Source organism: Atractosteus spatula, chromosome 23 (assembly GCF_055471065.1).
Source record: "Atractosteus spatula isolate fAtrSpa1 chromosome 23, fAtrSpa1.hap1, whole genome shotgun sequence".
Lineage (NCBI taxonomy): Eukaryota > Metazoa > Chordata > Actinopteri > Semionotiformes > Lepisosteidae > Atractosteus > Atractosteus spatula.
Genome location: NC_142728.1, coordinates 4,570,029 through 4,592,045, shown reverse-complemented (window position 1 = coordinate 4,592,045; position 22,017 = coordinate 4,570,029). Strand labels below are relative to the sequence as shown.

General features: G+C 37.4%; 1 protein-coding gene across 1 annotated transcript in view; it reads right to left on the bottom strand.

The window, feature by feature from the left end:
• Window positions 1–22,017, bottom strand: part of LOC148816084 (pappalysin-1-like) — a 208,895-nt gene that overhangs the window by 128,100 nt on the left and 58,778 nt on the right. Inside the window, exons 8-9 of the mRNA XM_088940554.1 lie at window positions 2,320–2,448; window positions 1,969–2,060 (exon numbers count right to left, since the gene is read on the bottom strand). Of these exons, the coding sequence (XP_088796680.1) occupies window positions 1,969–2,060; window positions 2,320–2,448 (221 nt within the window). The remainder of the gene's footprint in view (window positions 1–1,968; window positions 2,061–2,319; window positions 2,449–22,017) is intronic.

Sequence of the window (22,017 nt, the reverse complement as noted above, 5' to 3'; positions counted from 1 at the left end):
AAAAATCCAATTTTTTTATTGTTCTAAGTCTTACAAGCAATTACTAAAGCGAAATTACTAAATGGTAAACAATTACACTGATACCTCTGATAAAGAAAAAAATCTACAGTAATGTGATAGAAACCTCATAAAACAATGATATGGTTTCTAGTTGTTTTCCGATTCTTTGAGCAACTCAAATCATCTAGTTTTCACAAAACATTAAAGTGTGATTCTGTCCTCAAATAGGACTACACAGTTCCTTTCATTCTTAAAAAAAATATTTTAATGTTACAATTACTTTTTATTGTCAAAATATTAGCAACATTGATTAGGAACTAGCCAAATTAAAATAGGTACATTTTGCTTTTGGTACCGTATAATAGGTGGCTTTGTTGTTTGACTGTGGAGAAACAGAATTATTTTATAATTTATGTAAAAATTATATATATACAGTATACACAGTTCTGGCATCGACTCCTGCATGTGCTCAAGACAATATGAAATATGAAAACATGCTTTTCTGACACCCGACCCCTGGGCCTGATAGGAAAAGTGTCAGGTCTTTGATTGATGTCACTGGTTGGAAGATATCACAGGAATTGCTGTTTATGGAAAGTTGACACAGTCTTGGCCCATTAACCCCAATTCTACCCCACCACCACTTAGGGAATGCATTTCATAGTTAACTAGTGACCTGAAAGGGGTGACTCTTCTAACAATAACACTTCTATGTACTGTACATTATTAACAATAATGACGAAAACCAAGTGTAATCCTATACTTAAAATAATCTAAGTAAAAAAGGTTTAGATCACTTTCATATATCAAATTCCTGGAATTAATTATACTCACAGGAACCAAAAGCTCTTTCTTCAACCCCCATGTCCAGCAATATCCTAAAGCACAGGGGTGGAAGTGCAGGATAGCTGCCCAACAAGCTAGCAATAGCATATTACTGAAATAGTGTGAATCTGATGAACCATGATTGCACTGTCTTTGCCTATAACTTTAAGGGGAGCTACAGGAATCTGTCTCACCTATTAACAATGTTATCAAAACACCACAACTGATATTAGAAAGAATATCATTGCAGTCTACATTCCCAAAAGCTCCTGCCAATACCTGAGGCTTCTTCTCTGCTCACACACAAAAGCCAAATTATGTTTCCAAAGCCTGACCCTCAGGGACTTCTCCTTTTGTTCCGAACATTTTACTTTAGACCCTAAACTAATCACTTATTCAAGGGCACTTGCATTTTACCTCTGGGAATCAAGCAAGTATGTTTCACTTAAGCTCCAGGCTGGATCACCCCACCAGCCTCTTTCTATATACCTTTCTAATACAGGAAATTACTTAAAAGCATAATTTTAGCCAGAACATTTTTTAACAAAATTGTGCTGGGCACAGTCAGAATATTGAAATACTGTCTTCTATTCTGAATCTGGCTTCTATGTGACATGAAATGTAATTCAGGGTTACGGTGTGTTTTAAGAGCAGACGTTTTTCTGAATCATGAGAAAGAGGAAAATTAATTGGCTCTAACGTTTGCACGAACACAACCTTCTACAGAGACTTCTTATTCTACATAAGTCAAAGCGGAACACTATGGATGGCTGTTCTGCCCTATCATCAGCATGGTATAGCTGCAGTTTCATGGGTGGATTCGATTTCATACGGATCTTGCCAGAATCCTTGTTGTTTTAAAACCATTATGAATTTTGGGATAAATTAATAAGAAGAAATTAATATTCATAACATATACACATTCATTGAAAAATATACACATTTCTTTGGTTACAGAATGGCTTAGCCACATTGGTAAGAGTAAAGCAGTTGTGCATGGTGGCGTACTATGAGTATATGTGAAGCCGAATCAGAAGCCTCTATAGATCGTTCTCCTTTCTGATCTACTGTAGTGAAACAGTCACAGCTGTACGCATCTAAATCCACAGTAAAACTTAAGAGCAGTAGGGAGTAATGACATACCGACACAGTTGAAAAAGAGCTCCTTTTTACACTTGCTGTTGCAGCCATCCCCATTTACAGAGTTTGTGTCATCACACTCTTCGCCCATGTGCCTGAAATACAATGAAGAACAATTAGCCTGCATTGCATATCCTGTAAAATCACTAAGGAAAACTAAATATTCTATCTATTCTATCTACCAAACTTCTATTTTATGGGACAAAAGCTTAGTTTCAAGCCCCAGCAATTACTTCATTGGTTTATTTCCTGAAACTATCCCCATTAAAAGCTATAAAGTTTTGTGACGCTTTTGAAGACGCAATGCCTTCCAAATGAATATGAAACTGAAGCATGGCAGTGCTGTCAATTTACCTCTGGATGTGCCCGTCTCCACAGTAGGCTGAACCCAGCTGATGGGTGAGTGCTGGGGAGGGCTCGCTCTCTGCTGTCCTCGAAACAGACAGCACTTGATACGTGTACACTGATCCAGATTCCACATCCCTGAAACACAAGTGCACACACAATTAGAGCATTTTTACATAGTTCTGATGTGCAATCATACCACTATTTCTAATTAAAATGCTTTCCACATGTTCTTCAAGAATTCCTCCATGTGTGTGTTTTTGGTAACTGTTGCTGTTGCTGGACGTTTTTGGTTCTTCTTTTTAAAGATCAGATACAGCCAGGGAATACTCAAGCCATGGCCGTTAAAGCTAATGTTTTCCACTTTGCATTGTGGACCCTGTTAAACTAAAGGAATAGTGAGAATGTTATCCATGCAATCTTCACCATATTATCATCACAGTTGTATCACCGCCAACTGTGGAGTCTATATTGCCTTTGGACGCTGAGTTAGTTGATTTTGGTGCACATTATCAGAAATTCACACTGCAGTCCTCTAATTGATATCTTCTGCAGAATATGGAAGATTGGATGGAAGATGGAAGATTTTCTTATCACAAACATTAATTAATAACAACATACATTTTTTTAATGTGGGTACACTCCTCTCACATCCCTGTCTTCATTATGGAGATGCAGGCAATAATACAAGCTGATACAAAAATAATATAAAAAGAAAACAAACTGCTAATGACTAAGAGAGATGTCAAAATAATTACTTCCACATGAAGTTTATACATCTGTGAATCCCATGTGTCTCACAGAAAGAAGTGCCAGGCCAATGAAGAGAACAGAAAGACTAGACTGCTGCTGCCCCACCTCGAGTACCAACAACACTGGCCTGGTGCCCAACTCAGAGAACAACAGCAGGTTCATAAACCCCATCCTGTGTTTTCAAAGACAGAGTTCAGTTGTTTCAGCTGTGTCTGAGTCTTCCAATAGGATAACAACACAACAGAGATGAGTGTCAGAGCACACAACAGCAGAGTGCAAGTCTGGATGAGAGGCCAGAAGCTGTGTTGAGCTGTGGAATGTTGTAGCCTAAAACCGTGCTTTCTAGGAAGTCTGTTATTAGTTCCGGCTGTTCCTAATTGTACTCTACAAAATCTTTAATTCCTTCAGGAACACTTCTACCCTCCTCCCAGCTGCCTTTTATAAGAAAAGCAAATTAATCTAAAACAAATGACTGGATTAAAAGTCACCTAAATGTAGGTTATTTGTAAAAATCAGATAAGGAGAGACCAGTTAACTTCAACTCTGCACTGTTCATGAAGGGAAAACTCTTTGTGATCTCCTACGTTCACAGGTGAGGAACATCTGTCCACTGCTGAGTGTCTTTAACTGTTTTGAATGTGAGTGAACATAATCAGAACTGATTCAATCACACACAAAAGAAAGAATAGGGTCTGGCAATATGCCTTGGTTACAAAGGAGAAAAAGGTTCACTGTATGAGGAAATGGGTTTAAATTCGTATCTTTTCTTTTATTTTTTATCTGAAAGAAATTAGCATCAGGGTTGATCCTTCTGAGCAGTTAACAGAGAATCTGAAGCAAACCTAAATTGGAGGAGTCAGAAATGGTTCCCAAATTGTCTTAAAGTTATATATTTCATCTCAGCTGGAGACCTCCAAGCTCTTTCCACTCGTGGCTAGTTTTGTCACATTGTTCCTAGGTCATTTTCTTAATTACGTTATCTGTCTATATTTGTGGGCCTTAAAACCTTTTCTGTCTGAACAACGAATGGGACCCTTTTGTGAAACCTTTTCACAAAACCTGCTTCTGCAAGACCTTTTTCCTCCAGGAGAAGGCTGCATGAATACTCTGGGTTCATAGAGTTATAGTGAGGTGCAACATCCACCAGTTACTTATTACTTGTTTCTGGATCTTGCACAAGGAAGCAATAACATTTAATAAGTGGCAACATAAATAAAATTAGTACCCAAAATGAATGCTAAACACCACGTTTTAAAGTACATCAATTTGTTTCTGTTTGTCCAGGCACACATTTAAAAACACAGTTGTTGCACTGCTCCAATAAAAACACAAAACATTAAGCCAGGCCTTGAAAACGTGTTTTAAGATTTACAACTGGAAAGTGTATTTTTACCATCTGACTATGAAAAGGGGGTTTGAGTATTAAAACTAGGGAAGTATTGCATGCCTTTGCTTCCTAAAGTAGAAATAATTAATTCTTTTTCCCATAAATTCTGAAAAAGAGACTACGGTACCCTTTACAGTTTTCAAAAACTGCCAAACCAATCAATTTTTTTACATGGAAAAACCATATTGGAAGAATGTCAGTTTACAGTTGATTGCCAAAAAAATAAGCCTATGAAACATTGGAGATGACTGATTAGTGTAACACAGGACAAAGCATTTTGAACTAATATTGGTTTCACAAAATAATTTTATGATCATTTCAAGAATACCAAAAAGTATTCATTTTGACTTAGGGACTTAGTAAATTGCCTTGAATATAATTGAGCCAGTGTTGTATAGTGCTATATAGCCATGTCTGTCATACTGTAGACACTTGCTAAACTTTTAAATTCTGGAGTATTAGGACTCTTCCTCACTGGAGCAAAAGTCCATGCAGATATCCAGTCAGGTCCCCTAATCAAGATCAATAACAGACCTAAAGGAATATCTCAAACTGGGAAGCTCTCCAAATGAAAAGTCTTTCTTTTTTCTTTCTTTCTCACTTCATATAATGTCTCAGGAAACTCTACCACCAAGGACTACCAACATGTGCTTAAATCCCCACAGGAACTGACTGGGACTTAAGCACTTAACCGTTCAGAATATAGATCTTTTATGTTTTAGGCCTGATAGGAGGGGAACAGCTTGCGATCGACTGATGGACCCAAAAGTCAGGAACCACTCTTTCCCTTAGGAAGTAAAAGAATCTGCACAGTCTGTATAGCTTGCCCATTACCTTTATATGTGATATGTTAAGCAGACTAATTCCCATAAATGGAGTCCACCTTAGGACTAGATTTCCTTTTCAGTATGAAAAAAGAAACCAAGTCACATTGGTGCAAGGACTAGGACACCATTAAACGATTTGATGCTGTTTTGCCATAATCAAATAAAAACGATTTTTGCCATGTACGATAAATATATCTGATAAAGTGCAAAAAAGAGTGACTAGAATGAACAAAATACCCTGAGTGTGCGATTGAGAATTATATCGAGACGGTATGACCCAGACAGCATGTGAACTCGATGACAGAGGCACAGGAACTCCTGGTTTCAATCAAACATCATCCTGCGAATAGATTTTTTGCTTTGCTGTATATAAAAAAAGCTAGACTTGGAAAAGCAGCTCATGGGATGGAAATCTTCAATGGTATCATCGTAAGCGAGAATAGCAGAGAAAGAGAGATGAAAAGTTGTCAGATGTTAATAATGGGCAACATTATAGGGAAACATAAAAGGAGAATATGACACTATTATCATTAATACTTTTCCTTTTCTTGTTGTGTTGTAATTAATGCAGCAAACAAAACAATGCTGTCACTGTAGTATTTCCGTTTTTGAAAATATATATAGTAACACTGGTTTAAACAAAAATGAAATGACTTATTTATCCATGAAAGACTCCTACAATATAGCACTGTGGTAAGTACACATCTCTACCTCATGATAGCACCTTTATATGAAACTCTAAATGCTATTTTACGTTTTGCTCAACAATGATTTGATGAAAATAGTGTTCCTCTGCATGTTCCAAAGCTGTTTCTCTCTTGAACACCGCGTTTTGAATCTATCTTACTGTACACTCGAGGCCTATAAGTGTTGCATATTTCAAACGCGTTTTTGATATGACATGATGATTACATATAGAATGGCTGGCCAAAAGGTTATGCCAAAACATACTTGGATTTATAAAACACTGGATTTGGATGAATGACTGAGTAAATAAATTAAATACAACAGCATTCTCTTAGGATAGAGCTTTTTTACGCAGGATTCATTTTATTTAGTTTTGCGCACTATAAGATGCCAAACTAGATTAAAAAAAGAAAATGAAAAGATACCAAAAAAAGGACTATCTTACTCTAGGAAAAGACTGTGACGGCACCATTAAAATCATAATTTGCGTCTTGTCTGTAAACCTTTTCTGTCAGTATCCCATGAGCAGGCCAGCTACATTATCTTAATAATATACATCTCATTCACAGATTGGTTCCAACCAACTTATAGTAAGTAGCTGTGCCACCCCAGCAACTGCTGAGCATCTTAACTTGACAGGACTCGCACAGCCGTGGTTTAACAGCCTCTCCTCAATTTCAAACGCCTTTTGATCCAACCAGTAAAACCGTGTTGCGGCTTCTTTAACAGCAACTGTTAAAACCTATCAAATAGAGAGTAAATACCACCAAAACAGTAAAAGGAAATGGGCTATCCCTCAGAACTGACTACGAGATGCAGAAAAGTCTGAATTACAAAATTTGCTCCCTGAGCAGTAGATAGAGACTCTTCAAAAGACACTTAACTTCTCAGGAACTAAGGCAAGATCAAGGTAAGTGACACATCCTTGGCAGAGTCTTTCTGTGACACATGAAGGAAAGAAATAGAAATCCTTGCATCTAATCTATTTGATATTGCATGTAATTGATGGCACAAAGGGATGTCATAGTCATGTTTCAACTCGATCTCCATTTTTTATCATACAAGCTTAAGTTTCACCAGAAAGCTGTACAGATAACTGGCGCCTGGGTGAGGAAATGTCCTAGAATACAGTAATGAAAAAAGGTTATTGAGCTTCAGACCAATAACTTGGCATCACATTCACTGTATGAATTCCATTCTATGGTCCTGTTCCAGTTATTTGCAGCACTCACTGGTATGCTACAGATATGCAGGACATGAGTGGATTTCTACTACGACTGTTAGCAAATGGTTGAAGAATGTTCTTTGCAAATGCCTGCAGATCCTCTTTCAAACAGCTCATTTCTATTTGTCCAACTCCCACAGTACCAGCCCCTCAGACTGGAACTGCAGCATCCATCAGCACAGACATTTTCATTTTACATATCTGTGTGATATATTCAAAACAAATAAACTGAAGAAACTGACTCTAAACTGAAGAAATGGTGGTTAACTGAATTGTCCTTGACCAAATTAAGTGGATCATTTTATTTTTGCCCATAATTATCCCAGCATTTTAAATGTGTCAGAAATTATTAAGTTGTGCACTATACTGTAAATCACTCCAGGACTTTTGTCAACTAACAAGGAGAAGTTAAAACGTTTTTATTTCATGCACATGGGAGCAAAATACACAGAGATGCTGGGTGTATTTTTCTCAAAGTGATAAAATTAGAACTGTCCTTAAATATTTTTCTGTTATCTCTCACAATTCCCTAGAAAACACATTTAACCTGAAATGATGGATTTCACAAAACCTTTACCCAATGAACTACCGTGGTTCTACCTGGCAATAGTCCAACGCACACATATAAAAGCACAAGAAAGAGCAGAGTGACAACAGAATGTTTCCTATTATTCATTATATATCAAAAACGCATCAGCCAAACCAAATATGTTTGTTTCTCTCCCCAACAGGGAATCATATGATTGAAAACAGATGGGACTACCTCGGGGGTAATGACTTTTGATAAATTAATATGGCTTAATCCTTTAGTTAGCATTAATAAAAGGCTGTTTAGTCTGACACAGATAATAGGCCTTTGGCTAAGTTTTGTGCATTGTATGATGAGGAGATAGGCGTGTCATAGCAAGAATCGCACCAGAGGAGTCATCTAATTCATCTCTGCACCATGTAAATAGCAGTGGTTTGCTCAGATATATTATATATAAATGCCTTATTTTACTTGGGTTTTAAAAAAAATGTATTTTTCCCACAGATCATTATCTTTTGGCTGAATTGTGACCAAAACATCTCAAAAGACAACATAAAACAGAGCGATATCCAATTTATTCTAGGGATTTATAAAACTGAAGGCTTTGTAACTCTTCCTCAAATATGGGATTTTGTTTGTTCATTTATTTTAGACTTGTTTTTTTTATTCCATGGGTTCTTTTAAGGGTGCCATTCTTGGTGTTTTATTGACCTCCACAACAAAGGGGGTAAAATCACGCATATTGCAGTCCTCATGCAAGTGCGTGGACTGGGCTTACAACCTTGTCCCAGAATGATCTCATTTGAAACCACTGGAATATTTTTCAACCACAGAGGGCCACACAGTTGGGTTTTACTGCTTTTCCGGTTGCAAAACCATTTCTACATGCACAGCAGAAACCTAGCCTCCTGCAGTAGTTCTTCTGTATGGGTCTACAGGCACGCCGATGCTTGGAAAACTTCAGTCTTCTGACCATATGTAAAAATATTTTTATCAGATTAAAAGACTAATTAAAATATTCGGTCTCAGAGCAGCTATCCAGACAGACAGAGCAGCTATCCATTCTATCACCCATCAGTTTCTTTGTTGTCGGGTGCTCACAAGTATCAAAACTATCTATGGTATGATGTCTCAATACTCAGTGACCTTGATCTTTAGAGTTATCTGCTCCCATATAAGCCGTTTTTCCTGATTTCTTTTTATCTTTACAAAGAACTTAAAACAAGGTAGCTGGCAGGTGACATTTCCAAGTCAAGACTGTTTTGATTTGGCCATGTGAACTATGCACCTGTATAGAAATGACTTGAAAATGTCACCTACTTCTATATCCTCAGTCTATTATCCTTTGTGTTTTTTTTTCTTTTTTGACATTTCCAAAGCATGTATTACTGTAATATAAACATAAAAAGGAGGAAAAATGATCCTGTACCTGCAAATACTGTATGCATTATACTCTCAGATCCTAAATTAAAAAAAAAACATTTCTGTCCTGTTTTTGAAGATCATACATTAAGATAATTTCAATGTATTATTTTGCCAGGAAGCATGAGAAAATACAGGCTGAAGCATTAAGTACAATAAACAATTCTGAATTTCTGAAGTGGAGAAAATCGTAAAGGGACCTGGTTATGTTTCATTCAGGACAATCTATAGATTAAATGATGATTAAATACAACAACGCTTGTAATACTGCAGTGCAGATCATCTAACATGTCCCTTTGTTGAGCTACAAGGTGAGCAAGTTGGGCTCATATTGTCAGGTGAGAAATGTGTGGGTTTGGCACTTAACAGCAACCCTGCACAATCCTTCTCCAGAAATGGCATTTGTCTCTGTGCGGTAAAGTACACCATAGCAGGCAGAAACAAAGACATTTGCTTTTAAACTAATTGAGCTTGATCTCTCCAAAACCAGGGAATTATATGGAATAATTAACTGGTAGGTGTAGCTAAATAACATCTCTGCTTCCAACAGAACATACCAAGGGACACTTCATCTCACCAGAAGGAAAAATATGAAAAAAGTAAACAGTCACATCGCTCATAATCATGGTGTAGCACAGAAGGAATAACTAAGCAGATGTAACACTGATTGACTGTGACACGTGGAGCACAGTCCTGTGGTCGCAGTGAGCTACTCAAGATAACTGATTCTTGAAACAAGACACTCTTACACAAACCTTCCAAATCGTTTATGCAGCTTTTTCATCTGGCATTTTGACACTTTTTCAGGGGATGGGTTGCTCAATTCAGAAGTGCTGCCACACGTTGTTAGCTCCTAAACCTCTGACATGTACCCTGGGCTGGCACGTTTGGCTCTGTAATACGCATTTAATAAAAACAGAGTCCTAGATTGCATTACTGGTAGTATGTAAATATTCCTCATGTGGGTAAACCAGGATTCTTTAAGAGCAGATTGAGATGTCTTGTTTGAACAGGAAGGAAAAGTAAGTGCCTGGTTTTCCTAACGTTTCATAACAATTAAGCTGTTGCAGAAAATGCATTAACAGATCCACATCTGAATTCAACAGGGTGTTGTTTGTACTGTTTTATTATTATAGTGAAAATGTCTTAGTGAAACATTTAATACTCTGGGGTCCTGGGTTTAATTCCAGACCTGGGGTGCCCTGTGATAGACTAGCATCCCATCCAAGGTGTACCCTGCCATGTGTCCACTGCTTGCTAGCATAGGCTCCATCTACCCTGCAACCCTGAATTCGAGGTCAAGGATGAACCTGAACCATCCATGAAATCAGATGGACGAACACCTTGTCATGTTTCAGCTGGATAACAGTGCAACCTTTGCATAGATAGCAAGTTGATTTTAACCAGACTCTGTAAAGCAGAATTCTTTAGTGGTTCCTATACAAGATCAGATCGGTCATGAATGTCCATATTATTAGAGTGCATTGGGTGCCTTAAGTTGGCTACTTCCATGCAGTGCCACAGGCAGTACCAACAATAAAAATAGAAAAAAAGACAACCTACAAAAAAATGTTATTCTACAGTAAAATGGTTGGCATTAGCTACAAAGGCAATGGCTCTCACAATGTAGAGATGTCCATCAATACTACCTGTCAATTCATTGTAACAGAACTATAAGTAAGAGGGGAATGAGTGCTCTTCTAAATTATAATGTGTAGATCTTAAAGCTACAATATCTCAGTATTCCATAGCTGTAAGAAAAATAAATGAAATGTATATTTATTTTTGATGTGAAAAACACACAAAATGAAATACATTATATCTGTTAAATAACAAAAAAACCAAATGCATTTAAACTCAAGTCACGTATCTTAAACTAGCTGTTCAATATCACGAGAGCATAGGCAATTGTTCTAATTAGAAAACACATTTAACATCTCCTTAATTTACCATAGAAAGAATTTGAAATTCTGCCTATGTTCCATATTTAAGAACAAGAGTCAGGCCAATTAGCCTATTGTACTTAATAGGCTGATATTAACAAGTATAGGTGTTAGCTAATTGATCCAGGGATTCCATTAGCTTCAACAACATGGTTGGGCAGCTTAATCCAGACCCTTTCACTAAAAAAGTGCCCCCTGTTTACAGTTTTTAATGCACTTCCTCTTAGTTGATTGATTCAGAAGAAGACATTGGGTTTTACACAGTACAGGTTTCAAGGTTTGAAGGGGGTGATGGCAGCTTTCGTAACAGGCTCAGTGCTCCACTAGTGGATAGCTCAATTTTAAGAAAATATCTCTTGCTGTAGATTCAAATTATGTTCAGTTATATCTCCTAACATTGTTTGCCTTTCTAATAGCTTCCCTGCAGTTTCTTAAGATTTCTTCAAGCTCAGTGTTTCGCCAACTTATAGCTACAGTGCAGATTTTTATGACATGTATGCAATACTATGCATGTCTTGCCCTGTGTTGAATTTGTGCTAATCCTCTTTGGATTTTTAAAGCAATGTGTGCTAATCCTCCTCGTTTGAGATCAAATGTTTATGTCACTAGTTTATTAAGTGTACAAGAATCTATATAATTGATAATTAACCTTGAACAGTAGTGGCACTAAAACAGACTCTTGTGGTACTCCTTTAAAGAATAGAATCTAGAATTTTATTCTATACCATTTTTTTTGTGGTGGTGGATCTAGACACCCATATAGTTGGAGTGGGAGGCTGAAGTCTACATTGGTCAAAAATCACTATTAATTTAATTCATAGATCAATACATCTCCAACAATCACATGTATATGGATCTTAAAATAAGACAGTGAAAACAAGTTTTTTACAAAATCCATCAATATTTTAGTAAATGAGGCATTCCAGATAAAAAAACATTAGGAATTTCAACTCTCTGTTTACGTCCTCTAGCTGCAACAGTTAAAAGTATTAATAGCTTTGTGTGTGCATCTATATACTGTATAAAGAGTTATTCTGTGGCAGCCTGTACTTTCAAAGTGAGCGCTGCATGTCACTGATTTTGCTTTTAAACAAAAAGCTATTTTTTTAACCCAACCAAAACATTTCCCATTGGGACTTCAGGTCCTTTTTCTAAGATAGAAACAATTTTAGTTGGTCTTAGCTTTTCGCCTCCAACCACTAACACAGCATGGGATGATGTCGGATGGGATTTTATACAGCGTAGCCGCTCAGTGCCCAATTAGATGTGAAAGTGTTCACTTCAGCTTGCTTCAGTACTTTGTGAGCTCTTCCAAAAGCTGTTCGTGAAGGCTGTAACAGCTGTGCTGATATTTATTTTGCCAATTGTCAATGGGCCTTGATACAGGTGTTTTGAAACAGACAATTAGTACACAAATGAAAAAGTCTAAAGAGCAAGGTAGAATATTGTGTGTTTTAATTTCAATGCATTCCCTATGGAGCCATTAAGTACTTCCTGACCAAATATGCGGGATTCTCAGGAAAGAAGGTGCTTATCAGATTGAAAAATGTCATGACACCATTTATCACTGTAACTCAAGAGGCACTTTCATAGATACGAGATATACCAGATACCAGACAAGTCTTAGGAAAATATACCCCCCTCCCTTCCACACAGAACTGGAAGCTCTGTTACATTCTGTGCATTTATGTATATATTCCAATGTCGATTTCAGATGATGCCATATGCTGTTTAATGGTACAAAAAATGGTACAAATAAAAGTTTATGAATATAAGTTGGTCAATATTCAAAACATAATTATTTTGTGCACATAATGATGGACTAAGAGATATATGTGAATCCTACAAAGAACAGGATGTACATGCCACAAGATACTAAATATTAATATATATAAAATGTGTATTGATACTGTATGAGAAACCAGTTATGGAAATCTACAGTATGTGTGTAGAGAAAAAGACCAGCAACTGTTCTTGGGTTTGATAAATTGATGATTGACAATAGCTGAACACTAATGTTATAACAGTCAGACCTACATCATATACAGCTCACTTCTGTCTGCTCTCAAACTGAGCCAAGTCATTTTGTCCTATTAAGCCAACTGTACCAAATGGAGTGGCAATGATTTGTTGCAGATATCCTACAATCCGTGTTCTCTTTATGCCTTCTTCACATCTTCAGAACAGTCATTCCAACCACATGACCCAGCTCTGCAAAGTGTTCTGAAGCACTTCATCTCTTTTGACAAGAGAGCATACAGGCCATCCATCACACACTTAAGCTCCTGTTTTTGCAATGGAGATCAGATTATGCATTTCCTCATTTCTGAAACCTGTGTTTAAAGTCAATACACTTGCACTGTTTTTCATGCTACTCATTGGGAACAGAGTGCATGCAGAGCCAGGTTTGTCCTACTGAGCTCTGCAAACCAGTGTGTGAAGAATTCAGTTAGACATACTAAGTACTATCTCACTATTTCAAGAAGACATCAAATTTTCTTCCATCAAATCATCAAACATTTATCATTATTTTGTGGAAGTATTTCCCATTCTAGTCATGTACAGAAGCTACCAAATTTAATACATATTTTCCTCAAGTACACAAAGACTGAACCAGTGCCAATAAGAAAATGAAGGATTATTGAATGAACTCCCACAGGGATACTGATACACAAAGCAAGTACTGCAAATCTGACACAAACAGAACAGGAAAATTTTAAACGTTTGGATCTACTTCGTCCTGTTACAGCAGGTAAAAAAGTAAATCCTTAACTAAACAAAATAGGGTAATGGAAGAATTTATTTATTTGACTGGTTTTATAATAAGTATCAGATGTATTGCCTTATGACTGTGCTTATACTAAAGTAAACATGAATGAAACAGAACGTCAAAAGGTTAAAAGAAGAAAAGCTTTAAAATGGGAATCTTCAATATAAGAAAATCATGATATAACTATCAATTAGCAAAGAATAGAGGACAAATCCAGAACAGTAAAACAATTAATCAGCCATACTGTCCACCCGAGAAATGAAGGAGAGAAAATGAAGAAGCTAATGTTGAAGCTAAGCTCAGCAGGTATGAGCCTGGCCAGTACCTGGATGGGAGACCTCCTGAGGAAGCTAAGGTTGCTGCTGGAAGAGGTGTTAGTGTGACCAGCAGTTCACTCTGCTGTCTAAGTGGGTCTTAATGCCCCAGTTTAGGTTGGGGTTGGGGACTCTTCACTTTAAAAAAAAAGGTGTTGTCCTTCGGATGAGACGTAAAACCAAGGTCTTGACTCTCCATGGTAATTAAAAATCCCAGAACATTTCTTGAAAAGAGTAGGGGTGTTACCCCTGGTCCTAGCTAAATCCCCCCTGGCCATTACCAATTATAGCCTCCAAATAGTCCCAATCTGTGAATTGGCTTCATAACTCTGTTTATCCTCCCCACTAATAGCTGGTGTGTGGTGAGTATACTGGCGCACTTAGGCTGCTGTTGCATCATCCAGGTGGGAGCTACACATTACCCCATTACCTGTTAAGAGCTTTGACTACCATGTCCAGAAAAGTGAAATAAATTATTTATTAGTTATTATTAAGAAATTATATTTGCGGAAAGACATGCAAAGTTTATAGGCCAACACCTGCATGGCACTAACAGAATGTAGCTTGCTAACACGAATATGAGCAACAGAAATGTGAAAGTGAACTAAGGAAATGTAGGTAGTCATGGTAGCTGGTTGAAGTTCAATGATTCCCTCTACCTCAAATACAGATACAGATTTGATTTGAGACTGTGATGATGTTTGGTGGTTAAGAATGTAGCTATGCTGATCAGCAGTTTAAATACACGCAGATTAGACTGATCTCCAAGAAATGTTGCAACTGATGGTGACCTCTGTAGATGCAACTTCTACTGTTAGATATAGAGACAAAATTAAAGCCAGAAAGTAGATTATAAAAAGAGGAATCTATGTTAAATAAGGTGTAACAAACTAGGGTTGTCTATCAGTCTGCAGAGTAGGACAGGGTAAAGCTGTTATTGCTAACTTTGCCAAACCACCTATGGGCAGTTCTGTCTCCAGAGGCTCAGGGAGGAGACAAAACATGAGAGGATGGAGGACAGTAGTTTGTCAAAATGACAGGGTTTGAAGACAAAAGTGTTTATGCAGAATTGGCAAGAACTAAACTAACACCAGAAGAGGTTCTGTGGTCATATTCAAACCACTTTTAGACTGTTTCCATTTTTTTGTTCATAAGACAGTGAAAGTGATAAGGAATATAAGTGTTGAATAATGGGAAAGTCGCTGTGAAAATATAGAAAGGCCTTGAAACTAGTTTTAAGCTATGGCATGGAAGAGGATGAAGCATGAAGTGGAAAAGACATAAAAATACATAAAAAAGTAAAGAAAATAGTCACCATCTAGCAGAAAACACCAATATGGATGTCACATCTGTGACTGAGGGACCACCATTAAATCTGATTAAATGGTGTGCTTACAGTCCTACTTTAAGCAGGTCTCCTCATAGTCTTTCTGTCCAATACTAAAAAGGTTCATTTATTTTAGCCTGTTGCTTTTTGGCACTCCATTGAGTCCAAAAAGAGTAACTTTGGTTACTCTTCTCTGAACTTATTCCAGAGCAGTATTATCTTTTTGGGACCAAATGTGACCAAAATTGTACATAATATTCTAAATGATGATGACTAGCACATTGTACAGTTTTAACATTACATCCCTTAAGTTAAATTGTATTCATTTTACTATATATCCTGGTGTACTGTTTGCCCTTTATAATTTCTTCCCCACATTGCCTGGAAGATGACATGATGTGTCAATAAAACACCTACAGTAAGTCTTTCTCATACTGTATATAGCCTCTTCAAACTCAGTGCTTCCCATTTTGTCGTTGTGTTATACATGCAAGACCCTTCATTGCCTACATTAAGTGTCATCTACGAGGTGTTTGCCCAGGCCCTCCTTGATGCTTTTAAATTGCTTTTGCACCTTCTACAGAATTTGTTAGTTGTCCAATGTTGGTATCATCTACAGACTTGATTTGGTTGCTACATACCTATACCAACATCTGATCTGTGATTCTAATCTACATCATCCAATGTTGCAATTTGAGAATTACTGTATGTTTTTAAATGGTTTTCCAAAATCTAACTCTTGTAAAAATAAACATTTATGATTTACTTGCATAGCAAACTTGTGTGAGAACCTGATAATGATATTCGGAGTATTTTGAGTAGAAGCCATATGAAAGGGGCAGAGAATGGACCTTCTGGATAACTTCTGTCTCCAAGATGATGGTGGAATTCAGACTTGGGGGAGTTTGAACTTGGCAAGGCAGATTGACAGGGTAAACTTAAAATAATGTGCTGTGGCTTGAAAGAGTGTCTTCCTTTGCTGCATCAGACACAAGAAGAAGTCGAGGCTGGGACCCTTTACCGTCAATTGTAAGTAACTTGCAGTTGATGACAGATGTTACCTATTACTAGATCAAATGCAAATTCCAAAGTGATAACTATCTGTAAATGGCATCTTCGTACTAGCCGGGACGCATGCTGGAGGCAGCCAGACCTGACAGTGACTCTCCACAACTGCTACAAGGCAGTGGATGTGGAAGTCTTCACTGGTCTGAGAGTCACGTTGGCCATAAACTGTAGCTTGGTGCAATCAGACAGCAGGTTAAGAAAAATATTCAACAATGAAATTAAAGATATAGATATAATTGGTGAAATACAGAAGGCAATAAGTCAAGAAGTATGAAGGAGCTAAAGACAGTAGAAATAATGCAAGACCTTCTTCAAGTATTACTAGAAGGGAATATTCCTCTTGTAGTAAAAATCTGTGCAGCAATCTTATGAGAAACTTGTGAAAGTGATCTATGCTCTCTTTTTGCGAGAATCAATGACAAGTGGTCTGTTTCTGTTTAAAGTTAATACATAAGAAAGAAACTGCAAGGAAATCTACGAATGTCACATTGGGGGCTCAGCTGATGATGGAAATGTTGCAGACCTTTGGAAACACAATCTGAGATTGAACTTGTCTGTTTATGTTTTCCAGTAATGAACGTTCTAGATTTTATAAGATTATACCAATGTATAAATGGAATAGCAGATAATCACATGTTTAAACAGACGACTACAGCATGTGTGGAGGACCCTTGCTGCTTCTGTTTCCAGGAAAGGTAAATCTGTTCTTGTTTAATTAAGGCTGTGGTCAGCAAGGTAGTGTTCAGCGTTCCCGCACATTTTTAATTAACGCAACTCAAGGGCCTCCGACTCCATCTCCAACAGGGAGAGGTCAGGTGCCCGGGCTTCCTGCTCTTCTGAGAGGTTTTATTTAAAGAGTCTTTTTTACATTAGCCAAATTTTAAATGGATAAATTTAACCCTTGTTTCAGTCTCTTCGTGGGTTATAAAATATAATTAAATCTCTCACAAGCATTCATATGAAATGATACATAAAACCATCACAGACTTTAGAAACAGCCTGGAGAAGCAAAGTTAGACCCGGTAATTGAAAAGCAAAGACAGTACAAATTCTGACAGAACATGCTTCATTAGCTACACGTTTCTGGTTTGTCAAGGAAGAAGTAAAGGTTTATTCTATGCTGAAACGTTGTGTTTCTTTTTTCTTTTTCAGCACGGCAAAAACCTTCACTCAGCCTCCACATGCTGATGCAGCTACCTACTTGAACTGTTTCTGGTTTGTTCTCACCTGGGGTGAAGGTATTCCATTCCAGAAAAAAAGTAAACATAATCCCCTGCTCATGAAGAAAATAAAACCCCACCAAAATGCCGAGTCAAAAAGACTCTTCCACAAAAAAAGAACTACTGCCTAATGATTATGCTTTAAAAATTAGAACGTTATTTATTTCCACATTGTTGGGATTCTAAAGGCAAGGCTAGCCAGGAATAAGTAATGGAAGTACATTAAGTCCTGTAAGACATTTTGAGGTCAAGCCCTGATTTTGTCTGCTCACTCACTTTCATGCTTTAACAAATTAAAAACAAATCAAAGCAATCTTTCAGTCTGCATTGCATTGCCAGGGTCAAAATTAGAAATATTCTCCTAATGCTTTTAAACCCCAAACTAGCCTTATCAACTAAAAATGAATTAGGTAATTCTGTTTGTTAAACCCATGGCTTCAGGGAGGCATTTGTTCTTTCAAAAGGAACACTTGAAGGGGCGGAGCGGTGGCTCTGCGGCTCAGGATCTGCGCCTGTGGCTGGAAGGTTGCCGGGTCATATCTCGCGGCCGGCAGAGGAATCCTACTCCGTCGGGCCCCTGAGCAAGGCCCTTAACCCCAGCTGCTCCAGGGGCGCCGTATAAATGGCTGACCCGGCGCTCTGACCCCAAGCTTCTCTCCCTGTCTGTGTGTCTCATGGAGAGCAAGCTGGGGTATGCGAAAAGCCAAATTCCTAATACAAGAAATTGTATATGGCCAAAAAAGTCATCTTATAAAAAGTTTTTTTTGGAATGTAAGACTACATCACCCACAGAGAAAAAAAAAAACAACTACTGCATAATTCTAAACAGTTGTTGATGGGCTCCCCTGGCAGGCTGTGGGGTCTCTGCAAGTGTGGAGGCACAAACACTCTCTCACCCCAGAACGTGGTTGTTGTTTCACATCAGCATTAAAGTGCCTTTTAAAGGATGGGCAGCCCGTGTGTGGTAGGTGTCCAGGTAGATCTTTATGGGAAACAAGAGGTGCTGTGTCGTCACTTCAAGAAATTTTGGGGAGATGTTTTAGAAAGATGGAAGAATCAAACAGTACAATACTGGCTTTCATGCAGGTCAACAGGCGATGAGGCTGTAAGTATAAAACAGCATGGCCTGTGACTGGAAGTAAAGGTGACCATTGTCAATATGTGCAGTCATTTCTGCAGTCCATTGTAATAGTGCACACTCCACCATAGTTAGAGGTCATAGTTTTCTGCTTTTTTGGCAATAATGACATGTACTTTACCATGCCTGTCTTTAGAATTTTAGCTGTTGTTAGCTGAACGGTCTAGCAGGCCTCGTTTACGTTTATTGTATTATAATCAAACCCTTTTTGTCAGAGTTCCCAGTGGTTTGCCAATCTGTGCCACCAACAAGGATGTGAGCCAGGTGATAGTTTTTTTTTTTCTGTTGTTGTTGTTGTTGTTGTTCCAAGGTTTTAATATGGTATACCTGAAGGTGCTATACCCTTGTGAGCACTGTATCGTATAGAGTTAAATGTCAGCTTGTTCAATTGGAAAAAGGTTGGTTTATGCAAAGTATCATTACTTTTGAAAAACAAATTCACAGAAATTTAACATTTTTTAAAGATGAAAATGAAGAAACTATCTAAATGTGTATGAAGGCAGTTACCTGAACAATACTGTAGGTCTTCTCTATCTGTGTTATGCACCTGTGGCACAATTCATAATCCTCACTGTCTTACACTACCAGCCTGCTACATGCAGGCTTTTATACAGTACATTGGCTACCCTGGCACCTCTTAACAGTAACATTCCCAGTAAAAATCATATTGACTGCTAATTGAAAGAGACGTGCGGGGTCCTTCATGACACAGAGACTGCTGCTGTTCAGCTCTCCAGCTGTATTGAAAACAGCTGTGAGGAGCCGGGCAGGTTCATATTATTAATGTGGTCTTGGAGCTCCTTCAATCTGCCTTGCGTTCAAAAGTAACAAAGCAATGAAGAATCTTTATTTTAACTGCTGGCAAAGCCAGCACTGTCATTAGTCTATAGAGTACCATATATTTAAAATTGTTGGCTAGACTACTCAAAGGGAAAATAGCAGAAGCTTAAAAATGAATGAACAAGCTACAGGGGAAAGTCTGCATTAGACAAATTCAGGGCACATTCCAAAATCGGCAAAATCAAAAATCGGCATCATATTTTCTGGGATTTGGCAATGTATCACATTACTAGCATTCATCCCCAGGAGTATTGCTCAGGTGTAGTTTATAGTTTGTGTTCACTGCAATCACTCAATCCCTTTCTCTTTCGCTCTAAATGATCCTGTTGTTTCTCAATAATCGCTTGACTGGCACATCATTCATCACTGCTGTGTGGCTGTTTTCATAAACAAATGTAAGCATTCCACTCAAGGTTGAGAATCTATCTTTAAATATTAGATTGGTAAAATCAAATTAACTGGTTCATTAGGTGATGAGAAAATTGAAAAAAGGCAATTTATATTCTCAACCTCAAGAACAAAGCTCTGGTTTTAAAATAACTCCTGACGTTTTAGAATAAGCACAGGACACTCATTTTCTGCTGTAGGAAAAAAAAATGAAATCTGTTTTGATGGGATATGTCAGTTTTTCCAGAATTTATATATTTCTCCAAAACTCATTTTGTCTCTGATGGCAGATATTTAGCCAATATATAGTGCTTTGCAAAAGTAAAAATATTCAGAACTTGCAGTTTTCACATTTTTTGCTTTAAAGCTTGCAGTCATGCCATTTTGAAGTAGCCATTACTATTTGTTCAAAGTAAAATAAATAAAGAAGAAAGTAGACAATATGAAAGAAAAATAGAAAAGTCCTGATTGCATACTGTACGTATTCAAACATTTTTGCCATGGCAAACCTAAATTAAAATACTGTAGGTATACAAAATTACCTCAAAATTAAAATTTGAGTGGCTTCTGTCTGCATGCAATACTAGTGTTTTCCTTTATTTCTGAATTAAAATACCTGTCTCTGTGAATTTTTTGCAGAGACTTTTCCATATAGACTAAGGAGCTTCCAAAGCAAGTCAGGGATAAAGTAACTGAAAAGCACTGATCAGGAGAAGGGCATAAAACATATCTATGTCATCTCGCTTTCTGCAAATAATGTGAACAGAGCTAAAATACTGAAAATATTAAAGATTGAGCCCAGTCTCCTGAATACTATAAATAAGGTTACATGTTTTAACAGCCTGATGTTGGCCATCTCAACTAGTAATTAATTTGTCCATATTGACTACCAGTGGCACACTTGGCATACTATCTCTAAAGGATTCTTCACCCAGATGGATAAAGCCATGCCTATTCAAAGCTCAAACTGAGATTTAAAGATTAGTGAAGTCCAGTAAAGCAAATACTGGGCCATTCAACAGAGTAAACCTACTCTACTGGACATTTAGCACAGGCCTGATAACTGCATATTTTTTGCATCATGACCACACTCATAGAATGTATATTAAGGAAGGATACTAATCTGCAAAAATCCCAAAATGAGCAATGTTTTTTATAAACACTTTTAATGTTTGATATTTGGCACCACAACCATGCTCCTAATAGGCTAAAGGTTCCAAAAGTAATAAGAAACATCTTAAACAGCTTGTCGGAAAACTGTAATTATTATTGTGGCTTTTCTCTTTTAAATTTTAACTAGCATTTCAGCCTCAGAAAACAAAAGCACATCCACGTGCAGCTGAGTGAAGCACATGAAATTCGGAGAGGAATCTGAAGCCTGTTAATTTTTCCACACGCGGTTTTAGTGCGTGTGACTGTGTGTCTTGAGCTCAGTTTGCAAAGATTGCTATATTAACAGGTGCTTTTTTAAAAAAAAATTAAACCAACAGTGGTGAAATTTAGTCCTCTACTCATTGTTTATTTCTTTTGATGCCAATTTTTTCAGAGGTGCAGATGTTGTTTTTGTACTGTGGTGGAACCTCCAGTTTTATATATATAGGTATATATATACACAAGTCATTGGTCATGTTTCTTTTTATGTGTGTCAATTACCACACTTCCCAGTTTATTTAATTCCTCTGTCTGACATCCCACCAGCTATCTATACAGTATGTAAATCCTAAGAGTGACTCAAGAAAAAAATATCCTCTGTGATACATTGTTCCACACAAGAAATATACATTAAAAAATAATCATTACTTTGACATTACTCATGACTGAATTTAACTAATTTAACTTTCCCTCATGATCTGTCGAGTCACGATACCCA